The sequence below is a fragment of the Podarcis bocagei genome (genome assembly GCF_964188305.1).
Source record: "Podarcis bocagei genome assembly, chromosome: 2".
Classification (NCBI taxonomy): Eukaryota; Metazoa; Chordata; class Lepidosauria; order Squamata; family Lacertidae; genus Podarcis; species Podarcis bocagei.
The window spans coordinates 97978724-97993883 of NC_138126.1; the positions used below are offsets into that span (position 1 = coordinate 97978724).

Genomic DNA, 15160 nt, shown 5'->3' on the forward strand with positions numbered 1-15160 from the left:
CTCCAGTTCTCCTCTTTGATTTTAAAGTTCGGGCATCAACTGAAGACCTACTTCTTCACCCAAGCTTTTGTGGGATAATGGTGTTCAGCACCTGGCTATATATTTGGTGATGCTGAGATTCCATGCTGTGGTTCATTGGAGGATTTTCTAACATATTTTTATGCCTGCATTTCAATAGACTGGATGTTGTTTGAACATTACTGAACATTACCCTAAGCTGCATGTAGTAAGAAGAGCGATATAAAATGCAACAAACAATCAATCTGTTGTTTATGTGAAACCTCTGACACAATGCTGAAAGACTGGGGGAAAGGAGAAAGTGGGGGGGGGGGAGAGAGAGAAGAAGTGAGCGCTTTCTCTTATCCCCACCCCCACACTTGTACATTCAGGAGGGCTGTCTAGGTTTTTGTCCCTTGATGGCAGCCCTTAAGCTTGTGTGATACTGGAAGATGAACTCTTTCTTCTGCCCTGCAAGAATCATCCAGTGCTACTGCAAGCAAATGATACAACAGCTCTTTTGTTATACCCAAATCCCAGAAGATATGAAAGGACTCTGTGTTTGCTCCCCTCCCCTCTCTGTCTGTCTGTGGGCTGCTTTCTGTCTCTGTGGTGGCTTTTTTTTTTTTTTTTGCACACACCCTTCCAGAATCCTGTTTTCGCAAGGCCCACAAACCTTCCTCTTCATCCCCGAAAACTCAGGTACAAAGCACAGAACTGGCGGAATGCAAGTTCTCTGCCTTTTGGTCCAGCAGCTTGATGCTGCTTCTTGAGTCTGATGTAATGCTAATATCAACTTCCTAACTCTCTCTGATTGGCCGTTTCAGACAACCCACGATCCTGAAACCTCATGATAGGAGAGGCTATAAGCACATACACTGTATGTAAACATCAAAACAGAGAAGGTCCCCCCCCCACCCAACCCCCTTTGGTAGTTGGTGAAAGAATAATGCAAGATTTCAGGGCTTACACAAAGTTTTCACTCAAGTAGAATGCAGAGGTAGATGTTTAGTGAAATGTGGAAGATTGCACATGTTTACGTCAACAGACGTTGGCCCAATACAGGTACCAGCCTGCCCATTTGGCTTACCTCCATCTACACACAGTAGTGGCTGCCTACATGGGTGTAGTCAAAGGGGGGGCACACACCCCCACAAAAATAATGGAAAAGCATTGAAAAAGGCTGCTCCCCGTAATGTCCTCTTTTTAGTATACCCTAAAAAGCTTAACAACTTTGGCTGCCCCCCCCAAAAAAAATCCTGGCTACACCCATGGCTGTCTATGTGTATTTTGGGAACATCTCCAACACTTGAACTTTGAAGGATCCGAGCATCTTGGCCAATTGTTGCAGAAGCAATATACGTGTTGAGGGCGGCAAAGCACCCAGCTAAATGTGATATTGGAGGTCCATGATCCAACTTTTTCTCTTTGCTTATAAGATGCTGTGTGATATGGGGCTTATTTGGACTAGGATTAGGGTGTTGGAGAGAGAGTTTAACCCTTTCCCACATACCATTTATTTAAAGCAGGGGAAATGCAAGTGTGTGGTAGGTCAGGCTTAATCCCATTGTGGATTTTCCATGATGTCTTGTTTCTGAGCTGTTTGCCTTTGTGCACCAGCATGGCCAGCGGGTGGCAACCCAGCTGTATCTCTGTTTACCTTTATAGTTTGATCCAGCTGCTATTTTTTTGGGTGTGTGCAAAAATGTTAACGTTTGTCCAACTCCAAATTTGTTCTGCAAGCAACTTTGGAAGAAAATTTAATGTATTTACAGAATGTGTGTGTGTGTGTGTGTGTGTGTGTGTGAGAGAGAGAGAGAGAGAGAGAGAGAGAGAGAGAGAGAGAGAGAGAGAAGGATGACAGTAGAATAAATGTATAACTAGGACAATGGGGATGGACCTGTGTTGAGATTAGTGCTGGTTTCTAAGCCTTGAGGCAGAAACTGCCTTCATGTTTTTTGACTGCTCTCTTCAACCCTTATGCCTTCCATTTCGCATAGCCTACTCTACTGGCACCGTACAGAATACAGAAAGAGACACACAGCCTACACATGCCCACCCCAAATGCACAATTCCGCTTTGGACATGGAAGTGGAAGCCCAAAAGGTGCGAAGATGAGACATTTGCACATCTATTTGGTACTGTTTTATAAGACAAAACACCTCTGCAGACAAAGCATGAGATCTAATGTTGCAAAGGTGAGAAAAAGGGCAGAGCTTGAATCAGAGGATAAGAGAAGTGTTAACCAATATGAGGAAGTACTGGGTGGGGGAAACTGGGGTTATAATGACCCAGGAAAGAAATGTTTCCTAGAAGAATTTGGCTTAAAGGAGGAGAAGGGAGCAGCTTGAGAGATAGCGAAAGAGAGACTGCAGGCATACAGATAGCAAAACGGAAGGCATGTCAGATAGCCCAAATGGTCGATATCACAACTTTTGGCTGAGTCGCAGACAAGCTGGTTCCTGGTTATTCCCTCCCACCAGAGACAAAAAACAAAACAGGCCTCTCATTCATCACATCAAATCTATACACAGTCGCCCTTCACACAAATATGTCTTGTCTGACTTAGTAGAAGTTCAGCTCTTACACAACCTCCTTGTAAAAAAGCAGTGAGGCACCTGTGACCCTTTAGAAGTTGGACTCCAACTCGAACTCTGGGTCCAGTTGGCTTCATCTGAAGTTTTTGGGCATTCACGGAGAAGAACTTCATTTACTATACTAAACAGTTCTAAGATCAGAAGGGAGAACAGTCAATTGGGGGAACCAGAAGTCTTTTGTCTACTTAAGGACAGTCAATTATTCCAGAACTTAATTTCTAATTTCTGATGTGAGTCGTTTTGCAGAAGTTCAATTCTCAGCTTATATTTGTAAAATACAGTAGTTTGAAGTTAGACTAAAGAAGATGCTAAAGAAGTAGAATAAGCTTTTGTCACCATAGTAGATACATGTCAAGCAGCCTCCCCCAATTTGGTACCCTCCTAATGTTGTTTGACTACAACTCCCATCACCCCTATTGCTTGTGCCGGTTGGGGCTGATGGGAGTGCTAGTTCAAAACATCTAGAGGGCACCAGGCAGGACTCCGCCTTTCCACACAATTAAAAACCCTGCTCAAGGCTGCTTACAACATGACAAGATTTACATAGTTACAAACATAACAAAAGTAGCTGTGAACAATAAATAAAACACCCCAGAACCAAACTGAACGATTTCCACTTTGATAATAATTCATAATAAAATCTTAAAAGAAAGATGCAAAAAATTGGGAAAGGCCGATAGAGGATATCTTCAAGTATAAGGTATAATTTTAAGTACACAACAGTAAAGAAGTATGTGTAACAGGTATCGCTACTAGATATTTTGCTACCACCCTCTTTCATCTTTCTGAATGAGGCTGCATGGCAGCAGGGTGTAGCTACATCCTCAGAATTTCTTGCAGAGAGAGAAGCCTGTGCAAGGAACTCTACAAACATGTGCTAATACTCCACCCCAAACAGAACTACAGTAGCAGTAGTTTTATGGCACCAGAGCATTGTATACATCTGAAGCACTAAGAGGAGATAGCATAGACCAGAATTGAGACCAGTGGTCTCTAAAGCAAACGATAAAGCTGTTTGGGCCTTGAAAACTCATTAACCTGGAGCAAATCTCTGCTTTCTGTTTCCATTCTTAGTGTCTGCTACAAAAGGTTCTGCCAGGCACACTATTATTTTGAGCAGTTGCAACCTTTTCACTAGATTCCTGCTGCCTCTCCATAGTTTGATCTCTTTCAGGGGGAATTCTGTGCTTCAGCCTCACCCCATCAGTTAAGCTACACACGGTACATTTGGCAAAGACCAGCCTGCTTGAGGAAGCACGGACAGGCAGTACTATGTATTGCCAACAATGGATGGCAGGAAATCTTGATAAAATGGAAGAACCAGTGGAGAACAACCAGCACAATGAGGGATATTTAAGAGGCAGCAGAAAACCCTGAACACCTGAGGATTTAGCTCAGCTTAACACCATTATCCTTGTTCCCTTTACCCAGTGCTCAGCTATCTGTTTAGTCCTGTAGCACCACTTCATGAATGTCCTTTCCATTTGCCAGCTCTCTTTTCCTTTCTTTCCAGGTGATTACACTCTCATAACTTAGCCTTCCTATCACAAGTCACAGGGTACACACATTGGCTAGAAAACATTTTGCAGTGGGCTGTATGGAGTGCACAGAGCCCCACGTGAAAGATGTGTTTTAACATACAAAGGGAGGTGCTGGTTGCCATTTACAGAGGCAAGAGGCCAGTTCTCTCTTTCCTTGCATTCTTACCCACAGGCAAGCTGTTCCCCGGTTTGCTGAAGCTCTGCTGTTAAAAGCTAAATGGGCTTGTGCATTATTATATCAATGGCAAATGCAGAAATCCCTTTTCTTCAGGGAAAAATGAAACACTGCCTATTTGCCCTTTAAAAAGAAGAAAGAAAGAAAAATCTAACCTTTAACAATCATTTGGACCCTGCTGGATTTTGCTTGGCCTTCTTTTGAGATTTAAAATGGATCCCCACCCTGGACGCCAGGCTCACTAATCTGGCGGGGTGTTTAGTGGAGCAGACTTGTTCTCTGTGGCTCCAGAAGGCAGGACTAAAACGAATGAGTGGAAATTGCAGGGAAGCAGATCTTGGTGAAATCGTAGGAGAACGGTCTGCCTCACAATAGGGTGTCTGCCTCACAATTCCCACCATCCCTGACCACTGGTCCTGTTAGCTAGGGATGATGGGAGTTGTAGTCCCAAAACATCTGGAGGGCCGAGTTTGGGGAGGGCTGTAACCCATTCTCTGACAGCCACTCTACTCTCCTGTCATCACATATAATTCCATCTTATTTGTTGTTCTATCACGCTTCCTGCTTATTCTGTTCCGAGCTGTCTCTCGCATTCAGACAGTCCTTCACAAAACCTCATGCACAGTATTTCCCTGCCTTATTCCATCCCTTACATTTGCCTTCCTTTCCTGGACATGCTACATCAGAATCTGCAATCAGGACAAATGTTTTATTTTCAATTAAACAGAAATCACATCACAACACTGTCTGAAATACAAACTCCTATCAAGATAAGAAGCTTGAGTATGTGTCCATCGTCCCAGACTTTAATAAATGATTCATCTTACAAAAGCACAGCTACTGTCATCTCCCCAGCCCACCCCTATAAGTGCTCCTATGCCTTTAACAAATTTAATAGTTGCATGGCAGGTAGGCATTAAACAGGTTAAGCCTCTTCAATCATTTGTATCAACATGCTAGGATAGTATCCACAAACTGAACATCTGCCTAGAAACTGTCCATTATTTCATAATACAAGTTGCATACCAGTGCTGGTGGCTTGTGTGAATGAATTACAGACACAGTACAGCTTTTTTGTGTGGTTGTAGTTCAAACAAACAAATCTCCAGGAAGAAGGAAAAAACTTGCCTGGCTCTGCAACATCAAACTGGCTGATCAACAACTTGTGCCAGGTTCAAGTGGCGCAAAGAGAAGAGAAAGCACATTACAAACTTTTTGAAAGTATACATGAACGCACAATGTCCTAAATTGCCTAGTGCCTACCTGGGTGAGAAGCCCTACACTTCATTTAACGTCTCTCTGGTTAATCGATAGGCAAAAAAAATAAAAATAAAGGAAGCCCAGTGGCTGAGAACAGACATGAATTAATTCCACAAACCTCATTAGTGCTGGGTCTGATTCAAAGTCCAAATCCTGTGCAACAATCCAAGTAGCAGGCACCCACACACCAAGCCAAGAAATTCCTCTAGAGGCAAGAGTTGTGCGGGGTGCGGAGGGAGGACTTCACTGCTTCATTGCCATTTCCAAATGAAAGTGGTGGTTTTTTCCTGACTCTTCCCCCGCCCCCAGCTCCCCCAACTCCTGTTTTTATTTTAGATGCCAAATGGAAATCCTCAGGAAGGAAGGCAGGAAGAAGGAACTGGTGGATGTGACATACCTTTGCAGGGCTCCTGGTTCCTTCTGATCAAATGCTGCTGACTTCTACCTTCTCTCTCTCTCGCCTCTCTCTTTACTTCTGCTTTTTAGCACCCTCTGGCTGCCTTTCTTTCACCAAGAGCATATGGAAGAGTTGCAGAGCAGTAATGGGAACAGCTCTCAGGCAAGTGGAGTCTGAAGAGACAGTTTTATTTTAGCTCAGGTGTGTGCACAGAGGGGAGGAGGGGTGGCTGTCCGTGACTCAGGTCTGTCTGGCATGCCTGTGAGTTACGCACACCTGTATGGGCAAGAACAGCTCGGGCAGCCAAGCCTGCACTCCTTTCTTCCCAAACACATGCTCTTTTCTCGAGGGGGGAAAAAAATGCTCCCACCCACAGGAAAAGGGATTGACGCTAAGAGTGAGACAGAGCCCAACCCGGCTGAACGGCTGCAACGAAGATTTGCAAAAGGGGTTGTTAGATAGCAGGGGAAGGAAAACAAATCTGATAAGCTTTATGGTGCCACAAGAGGATTCGCTCCAGTCCTTCAGTGTTTCATCCACGCACACACATGAAAGAAAATTGGCTGGATTGCTGCTTTGAAGCCCCTTTTTCCCCCAACCCAGTTTTCTGTCTCTTTAGAGCTTGGCCCTCCAAACGTCCTATGCTGTGGAAGTCAAGAGAGCATTGTGTTTTGGTATTTGAGCCCTGCGCAGCCCCCTGAGGAAAGGTCAGTAAAGTTCCTGCTATATCAACAAGCTCCAGCTCCCTATTTCCTTCGCTGCCAGACAAAAGCTTAATGACCGGCATCCTCTGTTTGTACCTCAAATAGGTGAAAGAACAATTGGACCCCACCATCTCTAGATTAAGTACCCCCAGACTAAAGCCCACAGCTTCCCAAGTCTGATTATACATCAGCCTAATTCCGCTAACTGGTGACTTGAAAGCACAATCTTGTTTGTGCAGTTGGTCAGTACAGAGCTGGCTCTCCCAAGCGCTAAGCCACGAGATGTGTTTTAAGTGGGGATCATGCAAGAAGTGGTCATCTTTTTTACGTCCTGTGATTTGCCCTAATAAAAGTCCACCCCAGGCTAATTTGCAGTGTGCAAACAAAGATGCAGCTGTGGTTGGGAATTAAGGGTGAGAGGCTGCTTTGTACTTTTTCCCAGCTGCTACTATGTGCGTCTCATAATTTAGAAAGCATTTAAAAGGTTTTTAAACCAGGCCCTTATTTCATCAGTAGGCTGGTTCCTAGCTGTGCGCCCTATGGGTTTTTCAAGACCAGAAGGCCACATAGATGTATTTCACATGCCAAACTGTGCTCCAAGTTCCAGGTGAACAGAATCTAGATCAGTATCTACCTGTAGATCTCTAGGTAATTTGCAGTAGATAAACAAGATATTTTTGACTCCAGATGGCTTAACAATAGGAACAACTCCCACCCCCCACCCCAAACTGAGATGTGAAATGAGCAAAACTTAAAGGGAACCAGGAATTGATTTTTGTGTAAAAGGTCAGTGAACTCACTTCTGGTAATGAAAATAAATCCCTGGGCTGGAATAAACTCAGAGGTGTCATCTTCCTTAGTTCTAAATGTTTGTCCACCACTATTTCTAAGCCATCATGTTGCACATTACCCTGGTATATGCATATTTTTGTACACATTATTACCTGGCTAGAGAACTGCACTGTAAAATTAGGTGTGTGGATTTTGAAGGATGGCTGTGTTTCAGTTCACATACTGTTTTGGAGAAAGCGAATTAGGCAAGTTTTTAAATGCAAACTGAGACAAATTTCTCTCCCATCCAAGAAAAAACCAACACACAAAGTAGATCCACAAGCTTGAAGTCTGCTCACTCCTGCTCTAGACAATACAAATGTAAATAATAGAGAAGGATGCCACTGCCAACCCATTGTTAGGATCCATCGCACTGATAATCAGGGTGGGAGCTTACTGTTAAAAGCATGCCTTACAAAAACCCCACACATACACTAAGTAAAAGAAAGTACGTTTTACCACCCCACCTGCCTCTCCTTCTCTCCCCTCTCTCTTGGCATAGGCAAACTCTGGCCCTCTAGATGTTTGGGACTACAATTCCCATCACCCCTAGCTAACAGGACCAGTGGTTAGGGATGATAGGAATTGTAGTCCTAAACATCTGGAGGGCCGGAGTTTGCCTATGCTTGTTATACTGTATACAACACTAATGTCTCACACCGAATGTAACTGATCTGTAGAAAAGACTCTGTGGAAAGAAAACACCAAGAGAGACAATGCACATACTTTTGTAACCAATAAAATCTTTAATAGATTTTTTTTAAAAAAAACACAACACAAAACATTTGCTACCAGATGGCTGACCACCTCAAAACAAATAATCCTTCACCTCCTCACCATATTCCTCTGGATTTAGTGACAGTGAAACTGCTTGCACCAATTAATAAGGCAGAATATCCACAGGGAATGTTTATTTTAACATGCATGTGTCAAGGTGATCTATTTATTAAGACACCTAACTTAATTTCACTGGATTTATTTTCAGTGTATGCGAGAGGAGGCAATGACTATGGCAGGAACTCCCTCACCCAACCCAATTTCAGCCCTCTGGTGCAGATTTGGGGAGGGTGTGAGGTGTGCATGAAGAGAGGGTGGTGGGAAGTTCTGTTGCATAAGTGTAAAATCCTTGCATTCTCAGAACAAGTTTGGATCCCACCCAGTGCAACAGAAACGGATCTAGGAAGCTTGAGTTTGAACCTCACTGTGTCCACGGACCTATTGGTATAAGAGTTTTGTCAAAGGGCAGCAGAAATAGCAAGGATTGCACATCAGAAAGGGATGCTGGAGAGGGTAGGACCAACTTGAAGAGACACAAAATCTCACTGCTAGGTTTAGTAGACCTTTTACGGAACCACCAGTTTAGAAGACAGCTGTGCACAAGGCTGGAATACAGAAACCCCAACATTATTTGCATCAAGTAATTCTGAACAATGTGGATTTCTGGAGTTCCTTTGTTGGAAATCTCTGTTGATGTGCTGGCTTCCATAAGCATCGTCAATGTTCAGGATTCCATGTGAGTGCAGGAAAAGATCCCTGCCCTTTAGGGACAGCAGTCAAGAGACAGAAACTACACCTGATGTGTTAGCACAGGGGCTGAAGTTTATTTGTTTTTATTTACCTGAAGCAGGCACTTAGGCTGCAATCTTGTGCAGAGGAGAAGAGAGGCACCTCAATCCTTCTTAGGGTCGTACCCCCTTATTCCAGAGCAGCCTTTTTTTAGGCATAGGTATGACATTATTTCCATAGTCATTATTTCATTATTTCATTATTTCATTATTTCTGAAACTTTCTCCCCTTAAGTGTGTATAGAACTGGACAGCCTTAGAATACATGCCGTTTATTCTGCTTCCAGTGCATTCCTACCACTGGTGTTTGAAGCCAAGTACACATGACATTAGCCGCGGTCTATCTGTATCTTGTATTTCTCGAGAAATACTCCTGTTCATTGTGTTTTCCTTGATTTGAAAACACATCGTGGTTAAGCTAAGGTGCATACAGTTCAGACAGCTGTTGCACATGCACCAATTACAGCTTCCTTGAATAGGAGCTTGGGATGTTCCAGGTACCGGGGGGGGGGGGAATCATGCCATGCCCATGGGGTGTGTAGAGCAATCTGGTGTGGAGAGCTAGTGTGGCTTGAAACATAGGGGGTGAAAACAACATTGCTGCATTTTAAGTCTCTGATGTGCACATACCCTTAGAGACGAAGTGCTTTCAGCTGCTGCTTCATCATCATCTGAGTTACTGTTTATTGACATGTTGAAGTCACCTTGGAAATATTTTATTGAAAGGTAGGGTGAAAGTATTTTTTAATAAATAATATCTGATAAGTAAAATAATGGCTCTCACACATCACATGAGATATGGTTGAAAAGCTGCTTCGCAGCCTCAGTTCCACTAATAAAATGGGAATAGATGTTGGCCACATTTTGCTGTAGAGACCCTTTCTGATCCCAGTAGCAAATGTTCTCCCTCCCTGCGAAAAGTGTTCTGTAGTTTGTTTGTACTAAGTATTTTTGCACGTTTGTTCCCTCCCGAGAAGGATCAACTTTGCTGCAGATATTCTGACTTGAATCTAAGGTGGCCAAATGATATAGCTGTTCTTATGTTGAGTCATTTAGCAAAATCTTCAAGAAAGGTGTTCAGTTGTCAAATTTGTAACATAGCTGTATGTAACATTTGTCTGACATGCAATGGCGTTATGGGGTGTCTTTGCATGTGTTGATGCATAAGTCTTCCTCCTGAAACATCTGTGGCTTGGCACTTTTGTCCTCACCAGGTTCTAGACCAATATTGAAACACTGTCTGGAGGAGGGTGGGGTAGAACAACAGGTAAGGTAATAGTCAAGCTTTCTTTCTTCCACCTGTTACAGTTGCTACATCCCAAGAAAACTTAGGAGCTGATAAGCAGACACCAGTCTGGCTGAGGTTATCCAACACTGTCTAGTTTGAACAAAAACATGTATAGTGGTACTTCGGGTTACATACGCTTCAGGTTACATATGCTTCAGGTTACAGACTCCGCTAACCCAGAAATAGTACCTCGGGTTAAGAACTTTGCTTCAGGATGAGAACAGAAATCGTGCAGCAACGGCGTGGTGGCAGTGGAAGGCCCCATTAGCTAAAATGGTGCTTCAGGTTAAGAACAGTTTCAGGTTAAGAACGGACCTCCGGAACGAATTAAGTACTTAACCTGAGGCACCAATGTAGTCCCAATGTCTTATTTACTGAATATTCTGGCTTCAGTTGAAAACTGTCCTTGCAAGACTTTTTGTTTAAGTCAGACGCACGCATGCACCCCCCCCCCCATTTCTTTAAATTTGCATGCCTGCTTATATGGCAGTGTTTCTAGTTGCTTCCCCCCCATGGGCCAGTTTTTTGTATGCAATTGTAACAGTGGCTCAGGAAACTCTTTCGTGGCACCCCATACTGAACAACACTTCTTGTGTTCCACAGGTGGGCTGAAGCTGAGCTAAGGGCTTGTCCCAAAGCTTTTCTTTTTTTAAAATGATAATCAGAGTTCCTGATAAAGAGAAGGCCTTTGAACTTGTATATATTGCTTTTCCTAAGAACTAAGATACACTTGGGGACACGGGTGGCGCTGTGGGTAAAACCTCAGCGACTAGGACTTGCCGATCGTCAGGTCGGCGGTTCGAATCCCCGCGGCGGGGTGCGTTCCCGTTGCTCGGTCCCAGCGCCTGCCAACCTAGCAGTTCGAAAGCACCCCCGGGTGCAAGTAGATAAATAGGGACTGCTTACTAGCGGGAAGGTAAACGGCGTTTCCGTGTGCTGCACTGGCTCGCCAGAGCAGCTTCGTCACGCTGGCCACGTGACCCGGAAGTGTCTTTGGACAGCGCTGGCTCCCGGCCTCTAGAGTGAGATGAGCGCACAACCCTAGAGTCTGTCAAGACTGGCCCGTACCGGCAGGGGTAACTTTACCTTTACCTTTAAGATACACTTATCCTAAAAACTTTTGCAGATGATCAGTTTGTAATAATAAACACTGTTTCTGCCAGTTTGTCACGTAGGAATGATCTCTGCTTTCAAAGAGATTCAAGGACACTGCATTATCCCACTACTTAAAATGGCTTTATTGCTGGGAAACTGCAGTCTTTTCCCCACCAGCAAGAGGAGCCAATGCAATGTGCTTTTTTTAAATGCACATCACAGATACTGTGTATCTGAAGAAGTGTGCATGCACACGAAAGCTCATACCAAGAACTAACTTAGTTGGTCTTTAAGGTGCTACTGGAAGGATTTTTTTTATTTTGACTATGGCAGACCAACACGGCTACCTATCTATCACAGGAATGGTTTGATTAGTGCCCTTGATGTCACTGAGCGACAACTTGGTTTCCATTTAGCAGTTTCACACCTCACAGAAAGCCTTTAGACTTTTCCTTGAGCCTTCAGGTGGACTTATTGCTGAGGTAAACATAACAAACTTTACCAACCCCACCTTACAAGCTCCAAATGGTGAACCTGGAGGCTATGGGTGTGTGCTGCTGCTGCTTCCACTGTGTAGCTTTGAGAGCTGCAGTGCATGGGAGCTGTTCTAGCATGCCAAGGAAGGGTGTTTCTAGAGGAAAAGAAGGTTCAGACACTAAGGGCTGTATTCAACTAACTTTTACTCAGAGTAGGCCCATTGAAACTAATGGACCTAAGTTAGCCATGACCATTTATTTCAACTTCTCAGTAAAAGTTAGTTGAATATATAACCCTAGCTTACAGAAGGCTGAAAACAATACATGTCAGGAGTAAACAGCAGTAGGGAGAGGCAGTTCCTTTGGTGTTAGTTTGCTCTGACTTACAGGATCAGTGAAAGCTGCCTTACTTAAAGTCAAGACTTTTGGCCTCTGTAGCTCAATAGCATCAATTCTGACTGGCAGCAGCTCTCCAGGGTTTCAAACAGGAAATTTCCCACTACCTGGAGATGTCAGAGATAGAATCAGAGCCAATTTGCCTGTGAAGCATGTAGTTTCCATGATCAATAGATCGCCCCCAATGGCTCACTAGGCTTAGAACATGCCTACAAGGAATGCAGGTGTGAGGAATGAGGATGTTGCTTTTTCACATAAGTCACAATGCTGGAACTAAAAACAGCTTGTGGTTAGAATGCTTGCAGCTGGGACTAGTGGTCAGGTCTGGCTCTGTCGCTTGCGTCAGTATGTAAATGCATAGAAACATAGACCAAATAAGGAATACGGTAAACAGAAGTGGTGGTTGTCGAAATCTGAGGAATGGATGTCAACAAGGGCAGGAATGTTAGTAGGAAAATTAGGGGGTTGTGATAGGCTGTAAACCTTTTAATACCCAGCTAATGGGGAGACAAGGAAGGGAAGTTGCGCTTTGGGTATAGGGAATATAAGCTTATGCTTTGTCAGTTTTGGGTGTGCCTACTTTGGACACCGGCTCTTGCAAGAACGTATGTATTCAATAAACTCCTTGCTGCTTCACCAATTTTGTTCAGATTGTATTTTAAGGAATGGGCTTAAGGGTCTTAGGACCCACTTCTTACATTTTACAGCAGGTGTGGTCTCTTTCCAGAGGGTTCCCTTCATCATGGAGAGCATGGCATCAAGTTGATAATCTGGAACAGACTTGGAGGGGTAGCAGGGCAGAGAGGAACTTTGCCACAGCATCTTAGCAAATTGCTATTAGTTTCATACTCACTATGGGCATGCAGTGAAAATAGCCAGAGTTGTGCCGAAGATTTAAAAGCAGGTTAAACCATAACAAAAGGTGGTAGTCAACTAAGTTTTATTCCAAGTAGACTTAACACATGGGTTTAAGAAACGTTCCTTTCAGTGGGTGCACTGACAGTTGAATATGAATATGAAAACAAGGAACAGCTAGTCAGCCACAAGAAAGCATCTGTATCTGACTATAAAGCGTCTCCTCCAGGAGACTCAATAGCAGCAGCAGTTCTGACTCATTTTGAGGGCAGCGAGGGAGTTGTCAGAGGATATATGATAAAGCTCAGCAGAACGATCTCTCACAAACAGCATCATTTTTCAGAAGAGGGGTGTGGAAAGGAAAGCAATCCAGAGCATGCCCTTCTGAGCCTTTACAAAATCTCCATACTTTTTATTTTCACTCCTGTTTTGATAAGCACAGAGGCAAGAATGTTGACCTGTAAGTATTTTTTTAATATAAAAAAACATGCCAAGCTTTCTTCTCTTTGCTCAAAGCAATTTACAAAATCAATATAATAAAACCAAGTATGAAAAAACAAATTTAAAAAGTCAGCTACACCCCAAGTCAAGGAGCAGCTAAGTTAATACGGAGGACTGACAGCAGCAGAGGACTGATAATCTTAGGCATAGCTGGGGCTTACTCAAAGGCAAGTGTGCAGAGGATTGCAATCAATGGGACACTTTTTAAGACTATTGGGACAGGGAGTGTTTTGGTTTAGAATCTTCTGAAAAGACTGCAGGAGTGAATACTGGTAGACATGCCAAGGAAACTCATTCCATAACCGGCCCCATTAGTAAGGAGCTTCTGTGCCAACAGTGCACAGATGTAATCTCCAAAGGCATTTTGTTGATGTTAACATATATGGAGGAGAGGCTAGCTGAGGTATAAAGGCCTACACCATTCACATATTCAAACCAGTAGCATGAACTGTCTCTGGATAGAATCAAGGTAGTGCACAAGAAGACTTGAGAGGCTGCATTCTGACCATCTGAAGCCTCCCCTTGGAGCACTTTGCAGTACATAGTTCCCAGTATACACCACCTTTCTTGTGCTTTTAGGCCTAAGCTTTTACACTGTCATTTTCCATAGATGGTTATCAACTTGGATCGTTTTAAAAGAGGGTTGCAGACCAATTAAATCTGCTAGACTTGATGCCTCTGAATATTAGTTGCTGGGAATCATTAGCAGAATGCTGTTGCTGTCATGTTCCGCTTGTGGACTTCCTCCCTGAAGTCTGGCTGGCCACTGTGTGGGAACAGGGCTCTTATGTCCAATTTTTAGACAGTAGTCAGCTATGTTAATAGAAATGACTGAGTACAGTGGTACCTTGGTTTATGAACTTAATCCGTTCTGTAAGTCCTTTCATAAACCAAAACATTCTTAAACCAAGGCATGCTTTCCCATAGCAGCAGGGGATTCAATTTACAAATGGAACACACTCAACAGGAAGTGGGACATGTTCTGCTTCCAAGGTAAAGCTCACAAACCAAAACACCTACTTCTGGGTTTGCAGCATTCTTAATCCAAGTTGTTCATAAACTAAGCTGTTCTTTAAATCAAGGTACCACTGTATTTGACTCTATGAGTTAAAAGTATAGCAACAGTATAGCAACAGCACCCCTAGAATTTTCTCCTCCACCTGTGTTACACTTTCTTCTACCAGTTACAGATAGGTAGCCGTGTTGGTCTGCCATAGTCAAAATTAAAAAAAAAATTCCTTCCTTCCTGTAGCACCTTAAAGACCAACTAAGTTAGTTCTTGGTATAAGCTTTCGTGTGCATGCACACTTCTTCAGATACACAGTGTATCTGAAGAAGTGTGCATGCACACGAAAGCTTATACCAAGAACTAACTTAGTTGGTCTTTAAGGTGCTACAGGAAGGAAGGAATTTTTTCTTCTTCTACCAGTTAGAATGGAAGATTAAACACCGGCAGCAAAAAATGACATTTTTTTTTAATAA

General features: G+C 43.4%; 1 protein-coding gene across 7 annotated transcripts in view; it reads right to left on the bottom strand.

Annotated features, from left to right (window-relative positions):
- Window positions 1-6946, bottom strand: part of ITGB4 (integrin subunit beta 4) — a 78956-nt gene extending 72010 nt beyond the window's left edge. For 2 of the 7 annotated variants that reach the window (XM_081185071.1, XM_081185070.1), the window contains exon 1: window positions 5689-5849. In XM_081185071.1, coding sequence (XP_081041197.1) covers window positions 5689-5693 — 5 coding nt within the window. In that variant the 5' untranslated portion in view covers window positions 5694-5849. Of the gene's footprint in view, window positions 1-5573; window positions 5594-5688; window positions 5851-5967 lie in introns of those variants that run through there. The other 5 variants (XM_081185072.1, XM_081185073.1, XM_081185068.1 and 2 more) reach the window with 4 other exon arrangements.
- Between the last annotated feature and the right edge of the window lie 8214 nt (window positions 6947-15160).